The sequence below is a fragment of the Nyctereutes procyonoides genome, unplaced genomic scaffold (assembly GCF_905146905.1).
Source record: "Nyctereutes procyonoides isolate TBG_1078 unplaced genomic scaffold, NYPRO_anot_genome, whole genome shotgun sequence".
NCBI lineage: Eukaryota > Metazoa > Chordata > Mammalia > Carnivora > Canidae > Nyctereutes > Nyctereutes procyonoides.
In genome coordinates, this window is record NW_026575131.1 from 52,793,009 (window position 1) to 52,813,494 (window position 20,486).

A 20,486-nucleotide genomic window follows, 5' to 3' on the forward strand; every position below is an offset into this window, starting at 1 on the left:
TCCCCTGCTGCCCCATGCTTTGTGAGTGAGCTAGCTTAGTCCCTGCCCTGTGACCAGTGTCCTTAGCATACCATCTGCCTCACCTTCCCGGTGTGGGGACCCAAAGGCCAGAGTGGTCAGCCTTGGGCGAGGTGGGGCGGGGCAGGGTCAGGAGAAAGCACAGCTGTGTTTCCAGCCATCTCCCTAGGCCTTTGCATTCCCCAGTTAGGAGTGTTCAACACCCCCAGATGTACCCAGAGCAGGCCAAGGGTCAGGAGAAACTGAAAACTGCCTTTCCCAAGGAAGGCGGGACTCGCACAAAAGGCCAAAGGTCACTGAGCAGAAACCCTCCAAGGAGGTGGCGGGGAGCCCCTCAGGGTTTGGAGAGACAAGGCCAGGAAGCAGCTGTTGGGAGCTCTGCTGTAAGCAAGGCTTCTCGCTCTCAAGGCTGCAGACCTTTGGGCCAGAGGAGTCTTCCTGGTGGGAGGGACAGGACATTTAGTAGCACCTCTAGCCATCCCTCCTCCCCTGCTGTGACAACCAGTTATCTCTCCAGTCATTGCCAGGTGTCCCCTGGGGGCAAAATTGGCCCAGGTAAGAATCCCCCACTTTATAGAGCCAAGCTTTGGAAAGGGGGACTCTCTTGCCTGGGTTCTTGGGCTCATGTCAAGGGCCTTCAGATCACATCAGGTCAGGTATTCAGGGAGCCTGCTGTTTGATATGCCCTGTTCCCTGGACCCAGAATTCTCTTCCACCCCCACGGCCACCCTCATGCCCCGCTTTCCAGAACTGGGTCCACATATCCCTTCCCACCAAGATCCACGGGTGCTATGGCAGGTAACAATGCCCACCCCCGCCAAGATGTCCATGTCTTCATCCCCAGAGAACATGTCATCTTACACAGCAAAAGGGACTTGGCAGATGTGGTCATGTTAAGGCTCTGAGATGGAAGGTGATCCTGGATTATCCAGGTGGCCCAGTGTCATCACAAGGGTCCTTGGAGGCAGGAGGGTGAGAGGCAGAGAAGGAGAGTGCAACAGTAGCCAGGCATAGAGAGACTGGAAAGCACTCCACTGTTGGTTTTGCAGGAGGAGGACAGCCTTGAGCCAGAGAGTGCAGGCCACTCTGGACTCTGGAGGGGGTGAAGGCAGATGGCCCACAGAGCCTCCAGAAGGATCTTGGCCCTGCCAGTAGCTTGGTTTTCAGACTTCTGCCCTCCAGAATGGAAAGATCATAACTTTGTGTTGTTTTAAGCCACCAAAGTGCTTTGGGTGATTTGTTACAGTGGCCGCAGGGACCCGACACAGGCCTGAGTTGGGGAGGGCCCCTGGGCTCAGGCTGGCCTCTGGCTCTTGGGGCACGAGCCGCAGGACTCTGTCTCTGTGGTCATCTGATCTCAGCCTGACCCCACAGAAAGGGACCAGGGACAGGACCGTGAGAAAATGCTCTTGTCTCAGAGATGACAGAGAGGAGAAGGGAAGGACCCAAGGCGGGGAGTGTCTCTGAAGCAAACGGAATTATCTCTGAAGCAAACACAGGCCGGAGCCACAGGGGAGCCACCAGGGGCCAGGGCAGCTGTCAGGCTCCCATGAAGCCAGTGGAGGAGAGTTCAGGAGCAGGAGGTGACTGGGACTGTAGGCAGGAAGGGTCAGGGTTGACAGGTTTTTTGGGATCAGGGAAACTGGTGAGGCATCCTTGGCACTTATCCACTGCCAAAGGGGGTGGCCACAGAACAAGGCAAGAGAGAAGAATGCATGGGGAGGGCAGAGAGGTGAGGAGAGGGTTGATTGTGGTTTTTATTTCCTACACTGATGCTTTGACATCATGGGGCTCTTGCTGCTGTGGGAAGGACTGCCCCTCCCAGGGCTAGTTGATTCCTAGAGGTGGGACACACCTTGCCTGCTCGTGCTTCCACTCTGACCATCCCGTTAGCAGGCTGCCATGCTCCATGAGCATGATGTCCCTGATGTCCCCCAGGGCCAGGGGGCCAGACAGCTAGGCCCCTACACCCCAAAGCCTGGAGAGATTATTCAAACTAGCCAGTCTTGAGCCTGCTGACCCCGCCTTTCCATCCTGTAGAAACCACAATAAATATGGGCTCCTGCCCACATCTCTGTCTTGCCTCTGCCTCTTGACCGACCCTGGTGCTTCCTCGTGTGGCCCCACATGGTGTGACATGCTCCCTCTTCTTGGGATCTGTGAGTAACAAACTAATGGCAATTGTCTCCTGATCTGTTAGCCTCACCATCCCTGAATAATAATAAAATCTACATCTTAAAGCACTGAGGGACAGATCTGTGGCTGGGGATGGGCAGAGAGGAGAAAATGTGGTACAAAAGAGGTGGCAGGAGTGGATGCGTGGGTCTACTTGTCTGGTTATACCAGAAGAGGAGGGACTGATCGCTCAGCTAAAAGCCCACAAGAGCTCACGTGAACAAGAGGTGACCCAACAGGTCCTCTCATCTAGACTTGGCATCACAAGTTCTGCAGCACCCCCCTTGAGCCCTGCAAGGTAGCTGGCATTACCACCATGCTGGCTGGCACTGGTTGGCACCAGCAGCCCAGGATAAAGCCACCACTCCCCTCCAGATACAGCCCCTCCCCACAGCACCCAAACACACTCCTGGTGACCAGGTGCCACCACTGCTCTGGCTTCCAGAGCCAGCGTGAGAGAGACGCACAACAGGTTTGGGCCAAGCACCACGCCACCCACCTAGCCAGCCCTGACACCCTGCTGCTGTCAATTTGGGTACAGCCTGGGGCCCCATGGGGCTTTCAGACTCCTCAGCTTCCCCATCCCCTCCTTTTTTTTTTTTTAATTTATTCATGAGAGACAGAGGCAGAGACACAGGCAGAGGGAGAAGCAGGCTCCCACGTAGGACTCGATTCTAGGACCCCAGGATCACAACCTGAACCAAAGGTAAATGCTCCATTGCAGAGCCACTCAGACATCCCCATCCCTTTCTTTTAGCAGAGGCACCCCATAGCCCAGTGGTTAGGAGGTGCAAGAGTCCTGCAGTCAAGGAGGAATGTCACCACCGATTTTCCTCACCAACCTCACGAGGAGAGGGACCGTGCTGAGAAACTGCAGGATCCACAAGGTGGCCGAGTTTCCCTCAGGATATCAGGAAACCTTGGGGCAGCCTGGGTGGCTCAGCAGTTTAGCGCCGCCTTCAGTCCAGGGCCTGATCCTAGAGACCTGGGATCAAGTCCCATGTCAGGCTCCCTGCATGCTCTCCCTCTGCCTCTCTCTCTCTCTCTCTGTCTCTCATGAGTAAATAAATAAAAATCTAAAACAAAACAACAACAAAAAAGGATATCAGGAAACCAGACTGCAGTGGCTGGGAGAGCAGGCCAGATACAGTGGAGCATAGGTTATGCTGGGAGAAAAACATGAATTGGTCACAACTGGAACTGTACCAAGTGTCCACTGACAAAAATGGCCCAGTCATTCATGTAACTACACCGAATGGGCAGGTGAAATCCGCCAAAGAATTGGGTGACTACGGGGGATCCCTGGGTGGTGCAGTGGTTTAGCACCTGCCTTTGGCCCAGGGCCCAATCCTGGAGACCTGGGATCGAATCCCACATCGGGCTCCCGGTGCATGGAGCCTGCTTCTCCCTCTGCCTGTCTCTGCCTCTCTCTCTCTCTGTGTATGACTATCATAAATAAATAAAAATTAAAAAAAAAAGAATTGGGTGACTACGTAACCAGCTCGCACAAGATGGGGTCCCAGAACCCCTGCATGGCAGAGTGTCTTTTTGACAAGGACACCTGGGGCCAGTGATGACAGCTGAGCCTTCGGTGGGCTTCCCCACCACCACAGGAGTGACTTCCGCACCAGGCGGTGCATACGAGTTGTGTTCACCATTCGCTTTTCTCTCAGTTGTGTTAGGACATCCACTTCACTTCTTTCACTTGTGCCATTGCTTCAAATAAAAGTCAGTTGTTAATGTCCTCCCCCGAAACAAAGCGAAACAAAAATTCCTTGTTCCTGAGGACTTGTGTGCATCTGCTTTGACCTGTGTGGGGATTCCTTGATGGAATGATGCAAGGCACTGGCCCCTGTTTTGCCCACGTTGTAACTCTCAAAGCAGGAAGGGACTATGCATAGGGCATCCCTTGACTACAGCTGGAAGGCAAATGAACAGGGTGCTGCCATGTGGGGGAAAAGATTACAGTTGGGACAAAACAGTAGACCTGCTGAAAGTCTGAGAGGAGAAGCTGGGGGAGGAGTTACCTGGAGGAGGAGTTACTTTGGGGAATAATGACTTTGAAATACCTCCCATGCCTGTGGCAGAATGCATACTCAGAAGATTTTAGAAGCCCCTAAGTGTTCACCTCTGGCTGATTTTTAGGCGTGCCACAGGCAGGAAGTGAAGGCCAACACAGAGTTGTAAACAACCTGGCTTGGCGTCATGGAGTGTCCAACACAGTCTGCAAAGACTAGGAAAGTACTTTGTCTCCTCTCTTTCCTTCCTTCCCTCCTGCCTTCTTCCTCTTTCTCTCCTTTTTCACCTTTTTCCTTCTCCTTCCGCTCCTCCTCGCCTCCTTCTTCCTTCAGGCATTTAAATGTCCAACAACTACTGATCAGAAGCTAAAGGAACAGACACTTCAGAGACCTCACACAAGAAAACAGTTTTTAAAATATTACAGAAAAGTCACTCAGATAACTGCAACCCACAGCCAACAACAATAGCAACAAACCCAGAGGGGGACAAATCTGATTTACAGAATTACTACATTTTTAGTAAATTAGGCATTATCCAAATTGCCTAATTTTCAACCATAACAAAAATGAAGCATGCCAAGAAACAAGAGTATGGCCCATTTGCAGGAAGATAAGAAACAAACAAGTGATCCCTAAGGACACACACACATTAGACTTGAAGACTTTAAATCAACTGTGTTAAATATGCTCAAAAAGCTAAACAGAACCACAAAGAACTAGGGGAAATCAGGAGAATGATGTGTCATCAAACAGAGACTGTCAATAAGAAAGAGAAATTATTAGAAAGAAACAGAAATTCTGGAGCTGGAAAGTAAGACAAGATGAAAATTTCTCTGGAGAATTTCAACAGAAGATTTCAGTGGGCAAAAGAAAGAACCACTGAACTTGAGAATTGGTCAAATGAAATTATCCAGTTTGAGGAGCCAAAAGAAGAAAAAATGAAGAAGAATAAACAGAACCTGAAACCCCTTTGGGACACCAGCAAATGTATAAGTGGGTGTATAATGGGCATTGCAAAGGGAGAAGAGAAAAAAACTATTCAAAGAAGTAGTGGCTGAAAATTATCAAATTTAGTAACAACCATGAATCTATACATGCAAGAAGCTCAACAAACACCAAGCAGAAAAAATCAAAGGGATCTATACCAAGACATTAAAACCAAATTATTGAAAAATAAAGACAAGGAGGAGCAACTGGGGTAGCACATTGGTGAGGAATCTAACTCTTGGTTTCAGCTCAGGTAGTTATCTCAGGGTCATGAGATCAGGCTCCGCGCTCAGTGCAGAGTCTGCTTGATTTTTTTTCTCTTCCTCTGCCTTTCCCCCCTCTAAAATAAATAAATCTTTTTTAAAAAATAAAAAGGGGGATCCCTGGGTGGCACAGCGGTTTGGCGCCTGCCTTTGGCCCAGGGCACGATCCTGGAGACCCGGGATTGAATCCCACATCGGGCTCCCAGTGCATGGAGCCTGCTTCTCCCTCTGCCTGTGTCTCTGCCTCTCTCTCTCTCTGTGTGACTATCATAAATAAATTAAAAAAAAAAATAAAAAAAAATAAAAAGGAAGGGCAGCCCCGGTGGCTTAGTGGTTTAGCACCACCTTCAGCCCAGGGTGTGATCCTGGAGACCAGGGATCAAGTCCCACGTCAGGCTCCCTGCATGGAGCCTGCTTCTCCCTCTGTCTGTGTCTCTGCCTCTCTGTCTCTCTCTCTCTGTATGTGTGTCTCTAATAAATAAATAAAATCTTAAAAAAAAACTCTATAAAAAAAAGGAAAAGGAAGGCAAAGAGAACCTTTATAAAGCAGCAAGAGAGAAGTGACTCATTATATATAAGCGATCTCCAATGAGCATAACAGCTGATTTCTTTTTTTTTTTTTTATAACAGCTGATTTCTCATCACATATCACAGAGGCCAGAAAACAGTGAATGTTATTTAAAGTGCTGAAAGGAAAACCTTTCAACCAAGAGTTCTATATCGGGTAAAACTAGCCTTCAGAAATGAAAGAGAAACTAAGACAGTCCCAGATAAACAAAAGTTAAGAGACTTTGTAACTAGTACACCTGCCCTACCAAAAAAATACTAAAGTCCTTCTCAAGAGCAACTCAAAGCCATATGAAGAAATAACACTGGAAAGGTAACTACATAAGTGAATATTAAAGCCAGTATTATTGTTTTGCAACTCATTTTCCCCCCAAGTATGATTTCAGAAACAAGGGCATGAAGTGAGAATTATAAAGGTATATTAAAAAAATATATAAAGGTATGTTAATGGCAATACAGTGTATCAAAATGTAATTTGTGACAGTAACAATATAAAAGGGAAGGGATGCAGCTATATATGAGCAGAATTTTGTATGCTGTTGAAGCTAATCTGTATTAATTTAAACTGCATTGTCACAAATTGAAGATATTAACTGTACTCCTAGGTAAATAGTAAGAAAATAATGAAACGTTATTTTCAGAAAATGAAATAAGGGAATCAAAATGGTACGCTATAAAAAATCAATGGAACACAAAAGAAAACCATAATGAACAAATTAAGGAACAAAATAGGTATAAGACATACCTTTATTTATTTTAAGATTTTATTTATCTATTCATGAGAGACACACAGAGAGAGGCAGAGACATAGGCAGAGGGAGAAGCAGGCTTCCCACAGGGATCCTGATGCAGGACTTGATCCCAGGACTCTGGGATCATGACCTGAGCCAAAGGCAGACACTCAACCACTGAACCACCCAAGTGCCCCAAGACATACCCTTAAAACAAATAATGAAGGAGCCTAAGTAAGTCCTTTCTTATCAGTAATTACTTTAAAGATAAATAGATTAAACTCTCCAAAGAAAAGGCAGACAGTGACAGAAGAGATAAGAGACATGATCCAGCCGTATGCTTTCCACAGGAGACTCACTTTAGATCCAAAGACAAATAGGTTGAAATGAAAGTGAAGGGAAAAGATATTCCATGTAAATAGTGATTAAAAGAGAGCTAGGATATCTATACTAATATCACACAAAATAGACTTTATGTCAAAAATTGTTATGAGAAACAAATAAGAACATTACCTGTTTAGAAGAGGGTCAGTCTATCAAGAAGATACAATAATTATAAACCTATACCTACCACCACCTGGCCAGCTCAGTGGGTGGAGTGTGCAACTCTTGATCTCAGGGTTGTGGGTTTGAGCCCCATGTTGGATGTAATTGCTTAAAATTTTTTTTTCTTAAAAAAAAAATTGGTGGGGGGAACGCTGGGTGGTTCAGTGATTTAGCGCCTGCTTTCAGCCCAGGGCGTGATCCTGGAGTCCCGGGATTGAGTCCCATGTCGGGCTCCCTGCATGGAGCCTCCTTCTCCCTCTGCCTGTCTCTGCCTCTCTCTCTCTCTCTCTCATGAATAAATAAATAAAATCTTAAAAAAATTTTTTTTAGAAGTATTAACATATATGTACCAAACTACAGAGCCCAGAAAATAGGAATCAAACATTGGCAGAATTGAAGGAAGAAACAGATTCTGTTACAGTAGTAGCTGGTGGCTTCAGTACTCCATTTTCAACAGCAGTCCTAACCAGACCTACTCGATATATTGGGAATATTCCAGCAAACAACAGCAGAACACACATTCTTCTCAAATGCATGGAGTACATCTTCTAGAAAGTAAAGAAATTGTATCACAACAAATATTAAAAAGTGGAAACCATACAAGCCATCCTCTCTGACCACAGTGGGATGAAGCTAGAAATGAGTGACAGGAAAAAAAAAAAAAAAAGCTGGAAATTTCTCAGGTATGTGGAATTTAAACACTCCTTTTTTTTTTATTTCAGTTAACATACAGGATTTTATTAGTTTCAGGTATGCAGTATAGTGACTCAGCACTTCCCTACATGACTCAGTGCACAGTGCTGCAATTCCCTATGAATTTTAGAGTCTCTTATTCCATCTCTGCAGAAATGGGCGTTGGTATTCGGAGAGGGATTGTACTGAACCAGTAGACCATGCTGGGGAGTACTAACATCTTAAGAGTGTCAAGTCTTCCACAAGCAGGGAGATGCCTTTCCATTTCCTTGGGTTTTTAAATTCCTTTAAGCATGTTTTGCAGTTCTCTGTATTTTATTCTTTTTGATGCTATTGTAAATGGAATTTTTTTTTAATTTCCTTGTCAATTGCTCATTGCTATTTTGTAGAAATGCAACTGATTTTCTTGTGTGTTGAACTTTTATTCTGCAAACTCTACTGGCTTTATTAGCTCTAATTGTGTGTGTGTGTGTTCTTCAGGATTCTCTCTCTATATATAAATGATCATGTCATTTGTGAATATCATTTATTCTTTCTCAACTTGATTGTCTTCTTTATTTCCTTTTCTTGCCTAATTGCTCCCACTCCAGCATTGAGCACAGTGTTAAACGGAAGTGGTGAAAGTGGGCATCTTTTTCTTGTTTCTGATCTTAGGGGCACAGCTTTCAGCTTCACCACTGAGTGTGACATTCACTGTGGGCCTTTTTGTCTTTTTTTTTCTTTGTTTTTTTTTTTTTTTTTAAAGATTCTATTTATTTATTTATTTATGAGAGACACACACAGGGAGACAGAGGGAGGCGCAGAGACATAGGCAAAGAGAGAAGCAGGCTCTATGCAGGGAGCCTGATGTGGGACTCGATCCCGGGTCTCCTGGACCATGCCATGGGCCAAAGGTGGCACTAAACCGTTGAGCCACCCGGGCTGCCCACTGTGGGTCTTTTTGTAAGTACCCTTTACCATTTGAGGTTGAGGAAGTTTCTTTCCGTCCCTAGTTTGTTGCGTGCTCTTATCAAGAAAAGGTGTTGGATTTTGTCAAATGCTTTTTCCTGCATCAGTTGAGGTGATCGTGTAGTTTTTCCTTCATTGTATTAATGTGCCATCTTAAATTGATTTTCAAATATTGAATTATCCTTGCATTCCCAAGACACATCTACTTGTTCATGGTTTGTGATCCTTTTATTTATTTTTTAAGATCATTTATTTATTTATGAGAGAGAGAGAAAGAGGCAGAGACAGAGGCAGAGGGAGAAGCAGGCTCCATGCTGGGAACCCGATGTGGGACTTGATCCTGGAGCTCCAGGATCCTGCCCTGGGCCAAAGGCAGGCACCCAACTGCTGAGCCACCCAGGCATCCCATGTGATCCTTTTAATATACTTCTGGATTTCGCTTGCAACTCTGTGTTGAGGATTTTTTTAATTTAATTTAAATTCAATTTAGTGAACATATAAGTGTATTTTTAGTTTGTGGGGTATATGTTGAGGATTTTTGCTTCCCTATTCACCAGGGATGTTGGTCTATAGTTCTCTTGCCATGTCTTTGCTTGGCTATGGTATCAAGGTACTGCTGATATCATAGAATAAAATGAGCTAGGATGTGTTCCCTCCTCTTCTATATTTTGAGAAGAGTTTGAGAAGGATTTGTGTTCATTCTTTTGATGTTTGGTAGAATTCACCAGTGATGTCATCTGGTCCTGGATTTTTTTTGTTGGGTGGTTTTTGATTGCCGATGCAATCTCTTTACCTTCAATAGCCCTCTTCAGATTTTCTATTTCTTCCTGAGTCCATTTTGGTAGTTTGCTAGTTTCATTCAGATTATCTAATTAATTGGTATACAACTGTTCATAATAGTCTAATCTTTTTAAAAAATTTCTGTAAGGGCAGTAGTTATGCCTCACATCTTAAAAAAATATTTATTTATTTATTTATTTATTTATTTATTTATTTATTTATTTTAAAGATTTTATTTATTTATTCATGATAGTCACACACACACACACAGAGAGAGAGAGGCAGAGACACAGGCAGAGGCAGAAGCAGGCTCCATGCACCGGGAGCCCGATGTGGGATTCGATCCTGGGTCTCCAGGATCGTGCCCTGGGCCAAAGGCAGGCGCTAAACCGCTGCGCCACCCAGGGATCCCTATTTATTTATTTTTCAGTGATCTCTCTGCCCAGTGTGGGACTTGAACTGATGACCCCAAGATCAAGAGATGCATGCCCTACAGACTAAGCCAGCCAGGCATCCCTCCCCCATTTTCATTTCTGAGTTTAGTTACTTGCTTTTTTTCTCTTTACTGGGTCCCTGTTTCATGTCATGTCAGCATTCATGAGATGCTATTGTAAGCCCATTGTTAGAAAAATAAAACTAAAATATCTCCATGACAGTAGGGACTAAATCTGTCTTGTTACTGTGTTGCAACTACCCAACCTGGCACATAGTAGATCTTGGTAAACATTTCCTGAATTATTTCTCGTTGCTGTAGAGCATGAAAGGGACTAGAAAGGACCTTCCAAAAAAAAGAAAAAGAAAGGACCTTCCTCACAGCCCCCGTAGGAAGACAAGCTACTATTCTTGAGTCTTCTCTTGCCTGGGGTAATGTCCCCACACTGCATCTTCTCATGACCTTGGCAGAGCTCAGATACAGACAGAACTGACCGCAACCCTCCCCCAGCTAACTCCGTCAGCAGCTCCCTAGCGCCCTTTTGATGAAGGTCACCCTTCTTGGCTCAGTAGGTGAGGCCCTGAATAGACCATCTCCTCCCACCCCATCTTCCACTACCCACCCCATCTCCCGCCCCAGCCATCCTGCACTTGGCAGGTCCCTCTGGCATCCTGCTCTGTCTGACCTCTGCCTAACACCTGCTTGCCCTGCAGGTCTCCATTCAGTAGCTCTTCTCTCTGGAGACCTGGTGGGGTGCCCTCTTCATCCCCACAGCCTGCACGCAGACATCCCTCTAGAATATGGACCATTCATCCTGTGATTGTCCCCCCACCATCTGTGAACATCACATAGGGAGTGGTACGTCGATTATCTGTTCTCTCTCCAGCTCTCTGCATATCCCATGGCACCCGCTTTAAAGCATAGCTTTTATTCCTTTTCAGATATGGTGAGGCTAACAGATCAGGAGGCGATGGCCACTAAAAAGACAGAATGCGGGGTGTGTGTGGGGGAGATAGAATGGGGAGGCGCCTGGGTGGCTCAGTCACCTGAGTGTCTGACTCTTATCTCCGGCTCAGGTCATGATCTCAAGGTCATGGGATCAAGTGCCACATTGGGCCCTATGCTCAGTGTGAAGTCGGCTTGAGATTCTCTCTCTCTCTCTGCCCCACCTCCTGCTCACATGCGTTTGCTCTCTCTCTCTCTCAAAATAGTAATAAAAAGATCAATTGCTACTCTCAGATCTCAAGAGGAGGGGGCACACCATGCCACACAGGGCCACATGGGGACGCAACAGAGTTGGTCAGGAGGCAGAAGGGGTGAGGGAAGAACGTGGGTAAGAGCCTGTACTCTGTATTCTGTGAGAGGGAGTGGGTGAGGCAGCACGTGCAGGCTCAGGCCTGGCTGGTTCGCATGATTTCAGCAGGCTCTGGGGTATAGGGGCCGTCCCTCAGTTGTCTAGTCTCTGGTTCTGGGATGATCAGGGCAGGGGACATCCATGATGTGAGTGAGTGAGGACATCCTATGAGTGAGATCCATAAAGGAGGGCACTCAGGCGTGGGCTCTGGACCCGCTGGTTTGCATATGGGAGGCGCACTCATGAGACAATTACTATCTCTAGGAATCTGCTAGCCCTGGGAGGGGCAGTCCTTCTATCATCAAGTGGGCCCTGGCTATCAAAACATCATAAAAAAGACATGCTTGGAGCACAGAGGATTTTTAGGGCAGTGAAATACTCTGTATGGTACCATAAAGATGGATGCGTGTTTGTTGAAACGTACTAACAGATCAGGAGACGATGGCCATTAATGGTACTGTAGAATGTACAGTACCAGGTGTGGACCGTGAGGTAAACTATGGACTTTGGATGATAGTGATTTGTCAGTCAGGTTCACTGATAGTAACGAATGCACTGTCCAGGGTGGGATATTGATAACGACAGCTGTCCATATGTGGGGCAAAGGGTATGGTGTGAAATCCCTGTATCTTCCCCTCAGCGTCACTGGAAGAATTAAACTGCTCTAAAAAAATAATAATAAGTCTTAATACAAAAACAAAACTGAAAAGAATCAGTGTAAAATTATGAACTGACAGGCATCTGGGGCGAGAACTGGCCAGCCCACCAGGTTAGACACTAGCTGCCACGTGTGGCTAATGGGCTGCAAAATGTACAATCAAGATTTACTATGCCAAAAAGGGTCGGGGCATCTGATTAACTGTTCTTATTTGATCATAATGGATCATGTTAACATGTGGAAATGATAATATTGTTATAGATAGGGTTATATAAAATAGAATATTAAAAACTGTTTTAAAGACATGCTTTTTTTTAAAAAAAGTTATTTATTTGACAGAGAGGAATAGCAAGGGGGAGAGGCAGAGGGAGGAGCAGACTCCCCTGCTGAGCAGGGATCCCCAACTGGGGCTCGATCCCAGGATCCCTGAGATCATGACCAAGCTGAAGGCAACTGCTTAACGGACTGAGCCACCCAGGTGCCCCAAGACGTGCTTAATCCAGCCCCCGATCAGTACATGCAGAATGAAGGGGTCAGAGCTGAGCTTGGAATCCGGCCCTGCTTACTTGGGGAGATGACTTAGCCTCTCTGAGCTGTAGTTGGTTGTGTTTTCCTTGTAAAATGGGGATGAATATTCATCCTATAGGGCGGTTGTCATCTCAGGCCAGTCTCTTTGGAGGAACCCAGCCCATCCCCAGTGTTTTCCTGTCACACCAGGATTTGTAGCAGTGTTCCTAATCTCAGGGTATCTTGCTTCATATTTGCAGCTTGTCTTGTCTCTTGTACCCTGGGACCATCTGTCTCCTTCACTGCTTTTCCCTGGCTCCCAGCCCAGTGCCTGGCATACAGTAGGCACTTGCTAAGTGTTTCCTGAATGAATAAGATAACAAATGGCCCCCAACAGATGTTCAGTGAGGATCTGTGACATCACTGTCATCTTTCATGGCTGGGACATATCTGCTTACTCACTGCTATCACCCCGGGGCCTAGCAAATGGCTGGCATGGAAGAGGCACCCAGAAAATCTGTGTGGAAGAGGTGAATGGAGTTCAGCAGCTTCACAGAGGGTCTCCTGGAGAGCCCTGTGGGTCTCTCTCCTCAGAGCCCACCACCCTTTCCATACCCTCTGCCTCAAGCCCAGCCTGACAGGCTCGGCAATAGGCCACATTCCTAGCTGGGGCAGTCCAGCTGGCCTGTCCCCCACACGTCCAGTAGGAGCAGGAGGAGCACCAGGACAGAGGCCAAGGCTGCCCACAATCAGGCTGCCCACAATCAGGCTGCCCTCTAGAGGGCCTGGCCCCCATCTGGATAGTCACTGCAGCTACCCCATGGAACACAGAGACCCCTGGTCAGCCTGAGAGGGGAAGCCCCTCAAAGCCAGCTTTCCAGGAGGCAGCAGGGTCAACCACATCAGGAATACAGCAAAAGGGATCACACAGGGACAGTCTATAAATTAAGTCCCTGAAGGCCGGCCAGAGGCTTGCAAGACATCATGGAAAAACCCCTTTCCTCCCTCCAGTTGTCTGGTAACTACTGTGCATCTGGGCCAGAGGGAGAGGCCACTAGGCACAGCAGGAGTCCAGGCCTAGCACAACCACAAGGTGTGGGGTAGTGGGGAGGTGAGGGGGAGAGGGCCCCTGGCTGCTGCTTTTAGAGGCCACCTGAGCAGGGACCTGGAGGCACAAGAGGTTCAGGAGAGCTGTAGGCAGCACAGGGATCTAATACGCGACAGCAATTGCAGGAGGACCCTGCAGCTGGTGGCACTTCGCCAGTGCCCCTGTGCCTTTCTGATGACTCTCAGAGCTTCCCTGACCCTCTGTCTCCTCCTCTGTGAAGCGGGCCAACACTGGACACCTGGGAGGGTTCTCCAGCAGGGAAATGGGAGTCAGCCTCCAGAGGGCCTCACTCGGTTCCCCACCACAGAGCCCATCCTCCCCCACCCGGTTCTGCCTGGACCACCTGTGTGCACTCACTGGCGGTTCCCTCCCGAGGAGGACTCCCCCAGAGCTGAGCTGGGCTCACGGAAGGAAGGCTTTCGCGGGCCCTTCCAACCTGCAGGCCCTGGCAGGTGGTCAGTCCCTCAGCTTGGCTCAGCTGCAGGCTGGAGACCACCCCCAACGGCCCTCGCGGTCGGGGCTGGGGACCGGGAGGCAGGAGGAGGCTTCGGGCCACCGCACCCCAGCGCGCCCCAGCTGCGCTCGCGTCACACCTGTAGGAGTCCACCCTGAGCGCCTCCAGCAGCTGGAGGAACAGAGGGGCGCCCTCCTTCCCGGTTCAGCCCCGATCGTGAGGAACTGGCCGTCACACGCGGCAGCTGCGGTCGTCAGGACCCAGGGCCTGAGCGTCCCGTCCGCCTCCCTGACACCTGCGCCGGCCCCAAGACGGCGCCACCTGTCCGCCCGCGCCCCGCCAGGTCTGGGTCACGCCACGTCTGGGCGGCTGCGGGCAGGCCGGGGCAGTGGGCCGGAGCGGAGAGGCCGCCGGGCCCGCCACGCCGCGTCCCCACGCCCGCAGCCACGCGGAGCCGCGTCCCGCCCCGCCGCCCCCACCGGGAGCAAGAGGTCGAGGGACTGGGGTCGCGCGGAGGCTACGGGGGACGGCCACGGGACCGCGGGGCGCGGGGAGGGGCGGGGCCAGCAAGCCCCGCCCCTGCTTAGCCCCGCCCCGCGCTAAGACCCCGCCCCCAGAGCCTCGCGATTCCGCGCAGGGGAGCGGGCCAGGGATATCCCAAGTGGTCTAGGTACGGATGCAAGCGATAAAAAGTCACAAGTTCAAAGCCGTCAGCTGTGAGGTCTCTGCGGAGCCCCCTTCCTGCCGCGACAGCCCACTCCCACCCGTGGCGCCCCTGGCTCCGTGAGCCACGCAGACCCTGGGGAAGGAAAAACGTGCCTGCTGGATGGGTCCGGCTTTGCTTGCGCCGCCGTGGTTACCCGGGGCGAGCATTTCTTTGTTGTGGTGGTTGTTAGCATTTTTCTCAAGAGAATATTGGAGAAAATTCACGTACCTTGCACTGCACCCCTTGGAAGTCTAAGGTTGTGCCCCCCCCCCCCCGCCTGGCTGGCTCAGTGGGTGGGGCCTGGGACTCTGGGTCTCAGGGTTGCAGATTCAAGCTCCATGCTGGTGGGTTCCTGGCTGGCTCAGTCAGTGAAGCGTCAGACCCTCGATTTCAGCTCAGGTCATGATCTCAGAGTCTTGAAATCAGCCCCACTTGGGGCTCTGTGCTCAGTGGGGAGTCTGCTTGAGGATCCTCACTCTCCTTCTGCCCCTTCCGCCACTTGCACTCTCTCTCTCAAATACATATATAAATTTTTTTAAATAAAATATTAAAAAGGCAAGAAGAAAGTGGGTGCCTGGGTGGCCCAATCGGTTAAGTGTCTGCCTTTGGCTCAGGTCATCATCCCAGGGTCCTGGGATCGAGTCCTCCATGTGGTGGGAGTTGTGCTGGGTAAGAAGTCTGCTCCTCCCTTTCCCTCGACCCCTCCCCACTACTCGTGCTCACTCTCTTTCTAAGGAAATAAAATCTTAAAAAAAAAAAAGAAAGGGTAAGGTTTGAGCGTTTACTATATTCGCAGTTACAAACCCCCGTTCTCTCCCCTCCCAGCCCATGGCAGCGGCTGATTTTATTTTCTGTTTCTGTGGATTTGCTGGTTCTCAAAACCAGGGCATTTCTGTAGAGCTGTAAGGCTCCCCATTGTGCAAGGCAAAGGGTCTGGGCAGCCTGGGGCCTTTGGTGCAAAGCCGATGTAGGCCCTGGTGTGCAGCAGGAGAGGGAGTGAAGGAAGGTGAGAGGGTGCTCTGCGGAGAAAGCAGGGGCGCTGAGAGGACTGGATCAGGGAAGAAGTCAAGGGGAGGGGGTCCTCCGGGAGCCAGCCTTCAAGTGGCCTGGGTTGGCTGGGTCTGTCTGTGTGGTTCTGCCTCTAATAACCGAGGGAGCCAACCCTTGTCTACATCCAAGCACTGGAGAAGAGAGCCAGTGTTTCCTGCTAGCTCTTTGAAGTAAGTCCCCTTGTCCCCAGGTGCCTACAACTCCCTCCAGGTGTACCTTGACATCTGAGAGAGGAGCTAGAAAGAGAAAAACGGGAAAAGCCCAAAGCAAAGGAGGTGGGAGGAGGGAAGGGGGAGGGTGGACGAGGGAGGGTGGAGGAGAGCAGGAGGCCACAGGGTGGGGCCCCATCTATAAAGGTTGTGAAGCCTGTTGCCCTGCTGGGCTGGAGAGCTTGGATATCCCCAGCAGGCACAGCTCCTGAGACCCCAAGAGGCTTTGGTGAGTCCTCCCTCGATCTTGGCTTGAGACGAGCCATGTGCCCCACCAGCATGACTTGACCCTATTCTGTGCTGCCCATCTCCTTTGCAGCGGGCCCTGGGGTTGGACTTGAGGCAGTGGGGGTATCCCCACTGCCTGCTGCTGTCCATCTGGGGTCCTCATCACCCCTACCTCTCCCATTATTCCTCAAGACACCCGCAGAGGAGGATCAGTCTGCGCTATGAACTTGTGGCTCCTGGTTTGCCTGGTGGCCAGCCTCATGGGTGCCTGGTCTACTGTCCACACTCAAGGTAACGTCTTGAGCCATACCTACCCTGCCTCCCCGGAGCCCTCCTCTCCCCATCCATCCTTCCTGCCCTCCTCCATTTGCCCTTCCTTTCCTCCAGAAGCCTCCCCCATTCCGTCTCCACTACTGAATTCTGGCGGACAACACCCTACCCTCCCCCCCCAGGGATGTAGAACCTCCTGGCATTTGTGCAGCTCCCTGGGGATGCAGACTCCCCCCCAGTCCTTTCTTCCAGAGACCCTGTGATGTCTCTTTTACTGTCCGTGACCCAAGGCCTCCCTGCCGGGACTTAGCCCAACCAGGGACTGTGGGGAGCAGAGACAGCTCCCAGAGGTGGCATAGCCGGGTACGGCCAGGGACACACTGCAGTGATGTGACCCAACAGGAGTAAGTCCCCCTCCACCCCCATAGACTACCCTGTGGTCTGGCTGAGAGTTACTACTCAGTCTTTATGAGCCCCGGTTTCCCCATCTACAAAGTGGGGATCTGAATTCCCGCTGCAGAGACAGGACATGAAAATCCAATGGGCTGATATTTGCAAAACTCTTGGCCTAGGGCCCAGCAACAGCAACGATAACCATTACTGTTATTAACAGGGAGTCTCTTCTCGCTTCTCCCTCTATTGGGCATATGAGGATTTGGTGACCAAAGGCCAGTTCTGGGTGTCTATCAAGAGCCCTGCCACTGTGTCCTATGTGCCTAGGATGTAGGACAGGGTCCCAGGGGAGGCAGCTGAGCCCCAGCACTGGCTGAGCAGGGTCCCTGGCTTGGTCAAAGCCCCATAGCCCACCCCACCCCCACCTGCCTTGCCTGCCCCACCTGCCCCTCACCAGGTCTGAGAGCCCTAGCCCTGCTTCCAGCTAACCTTACCTTTGCCCAGGATAGGGCTGGGCTTTTTTCCCATTGTCCTGCTATCAGAGACCCATCCCAGGAGCCAGGCCCAGCCCGGGGCCCTTTGATCCTGGGGGCAGAGTGGCCCCCTGGCCTGCCTGGTACTGCAGCCCAGGGTCCCTCTGACACCACTGCCCCTTGCCCTCTGGGGCCAGGGCTTTGAGATGCAGGGGAGTGCTCAAGCCCTTCTGCTCCCCCATCCTTGCCAGAGCTCAGGGGTCAGCAGAGGGATGGGTCTCAGAGAGCCCTGAAGGCCTCTGCACCACCTGCCACTTCAGGTTCACTTGCTTACCCTGCCGGGGGGACCCTGCTGACACCAGCAGCTCCTCCTCCAAGCATACCCCGCTCTAGGTCCCTGCTCTTCCCCCTCCCAGCACAGATCGACCTCTGTGCTGGGAGATCCCCATGACAGCCCTGGGTCCAATTCCCCTCTGAGTCTGTCTACACATCTAGCACCCAGCAGGAACTCAAAATGCTTTCTTCGGCCAACGCCTAAAGGAACAGAGACCTCCTGGTTTCTGGCCTGGTGACTGAGTGGTCACTCTGATGGGGAAGAGAGGCAGAGGCAGATGATTCATTTTAGAAGGGCCTGGGTGGGGAGTGCTGGCCCCTGGCCCCCCCCCTCAGGGGGTTACATCTATGCTCCTTGCCCTAGAACAGGAGTGGGAGTGGCTTTGGCCCCTCATTCATTTTGTGGTCCTGGGCCCTTCCCAGCCCATGGACCCCCTCCAACTCCTGCCAGCTGCCCCCCTATCAGGGGCCAAAGGTGAGCCGAGTTGGCCTCCTTATCAGCTGGGCTGTCTCTCGGCCTCCGCTGGGCCTGGGAGGGCTGTGGTAGGTCTGCGGGTGCCTGCGTCTGTGGCCGTCCTCGCGGAGCACACGTGCACGTGCACGCGAGACACGAGCCCATGGGTCGTGCTTGCAGGTGTCTCCGAGGACTGCTGCTTAGCCTACCACCACCGTGCTAGGCCCCGCCTGCTCATGCGTGCCCAGGGCTACCAGCGCCAGGAAGTGAGCGGGAGCTGCAATCTGCCTGCTGTGATGTGAGTACGACTGTGGGAGCCCGTGTGGAGGGGGTGGGGTTGGGGTGTGTGTCTCGTCCACGACTTTGCTCCCTGCTCCCACCCTAACCTGGGAACCCTCTCGCCCCCTCCCCCCACAGATTCTTCTTCCCGAAAAACAAGATGCTGTGTGTGAACCCAAGAGTCAACTGGTTGCCAAATGTGTTTAAGTTTCTGGATAATCGGAACAACACCCACTCAAAGCAGCACCTAGGCTCCCGGAGAAACTTCCAAGGTGGGTGAGACCCACGCCCAGCATCTAAGAGGCCAACCCCTCCCTGCTGTGGGCTCCTGGGCTTCTCAACCCCCAAGGAGGGGACTGCAGTCCAGCGTGCCGACAGCTGCCTCCACCCCAAAGGGGACCAATGGCTGGTGAGTGGAGACTGAGTGCATGACCGACTTTTTTAGCCAAGACTTTTTCTTAATCGTTAGAGATGGCAAACTCAAGCAAATGGGAAACTCATCGGCTCAAGTAACCAGCCAGCGGCTTCAGGCTTGGGTGGATCCAGGTGCTCAAAGGGTATGGGTAGAGCTCTCATCTATTTCTTTCTCTCTTGGACAGACTCCCATCTGGGAGGTAGGAGGTCGAACACTGGAATGTCCAGGCTAGCACACTCCAAGTCCAAGTCCAGCAGGTCCACCAGAAGCAACAAGAAGAAAACTTCCTTCCTGAACATGGCTAATCCAGGTAAGGACTCTGATCATCCCTGCTGAGGAATGAGAGCTTCCGATCAGCACAGACTGGGTGAGCACCTGGACTCCCTTCCAGGACCAAGGAGGTTGGGTCTGGGGTCAGCCCTGCAGGCCGACACTTGGGTGGCTGTTCACTACCCTAACCCAGCTTCACTGCAATCCCGGTCACCTGCCGGCCTCTCCAATCCCCCCTGCAGGACCTTGAGCCCGTGCATCTTCAGGATTAGCCCCGCATGAGATGGACCTTGAGCCCGTGCATCTTCAGGATTAGCCCCGCATGAGATGGGCTGGACCTTTCTCTCTCTACCGCATCTGTCCCCTGGGGCTCCGGGTACCCCAGCCTCCCTGTCATTCGGGCCAGATCTCCGTGGCCTGTGCCTGAGCCTACAGCTGGCTCCCCCTGCTGTCACCCCTGGCACATCCTGCTCCTTGGGCAGCTGGAAGGAAGGAGCTGACCTTACTTACCTCAAGCCTGCTCCAGGAACCAGTCAGCACAGGGCAATGGGGTCTTGCCGTGGATCATCGGCAATACGTGGCCCACCTGTAGCCCCTTGCCACCCACCCTGGGCCACGCCTGCCTATGTTCCTCTGGGTCCTTGCAGAGCACCAGTCCGTCCAGGGTTGCTCCTCCCAGGCCGTGATTTTCTATGGTTTTTAAATAAATATTTGGTGTGATGCCACTCCTGTCTGTCGCGTCTCATTATGGGGTGTGAGGTGCTGCCCCAGTCTGTGTTGAACCCCGCGGGACCATCCCACCCCTGGACCTGAGCTGGCAGTCCTCACAGCTAATGGCTCCTGGGGGACATGCTGGCTGCAGGCCCAGGTGCAAGTCCAGCTGGTGACCCTGAGCAAACTGCTTACTCTTCTTGTCGCCTCTTTCCTCGCCTCTAAACCAGGGGTCCCTGAGCTTGTTCTGCTCAGATCCCTGGGCTATATATAGTGAGACTGGCTGCTGCAGAGTAGCCCTCTGCAAGCTCCTGACGGGAGTCCAGAAAAGCTCCTGTTAAGTCAAGTGGATCAGAACTGGGCTGAGAATAGAGCCCCGGCACCAGACTCTAGTGACCAGTCTGCAGGGGGAGACAGGGCCACACTTCAGGGGCCAGGTCACTGTCCTGTCCTCA

The 20,486-nt window shown here is 51.0% G+C and overlaps 1 protein-coding gene across 2 annotated transcripts; it reads left to right on the forward strand.

Moving 5' to 3' along the window:
* Nucleotides 1-16,387: 16,387 nt before the first annotated feature.
* On the forward strand, nucleotides 16,388-19,695 carry CCL25 (C-C motif chemokine ligand 25). 2 transcript variants are annotated; one of them, XM_055342972.1, is made up of 6 exons: nucleotides 16,388-16,434; nucleotides 16,626-16,724; nucleotides 18,537-18,654; nucleotides 18,774-18,907; nucleotides 19,235-19,360; nucleotides 19,563-19,695. In XM_055342972.1, the coding sequence occupies exons 2-6, from the start codon at nucleotides 16,655-16,657 to the stop codon at nucleotides 19,568-19,570; spliced, it is 456 nt and encodes a 151-aa protein (XP_055198947.1). In that variant the 5' UTR covers nucleotides 16,388-16,434; nucleotides 16,626-16,654; the 3' UTR covers nucleotides 19,571-19,695. The 2 variants fall into 2 exon arrangements, with proteins under 2 accessions (XP_055198947.1, XP_055198948.1); XM_055342973.1 differs by having other exon boundaries at nucleotides 19,235-19,359; nucleotides 19,606-19,680.
* The last annotated feature ends 791 nt before the right edge of the window (nucleotides 19,696-20,486 follow it).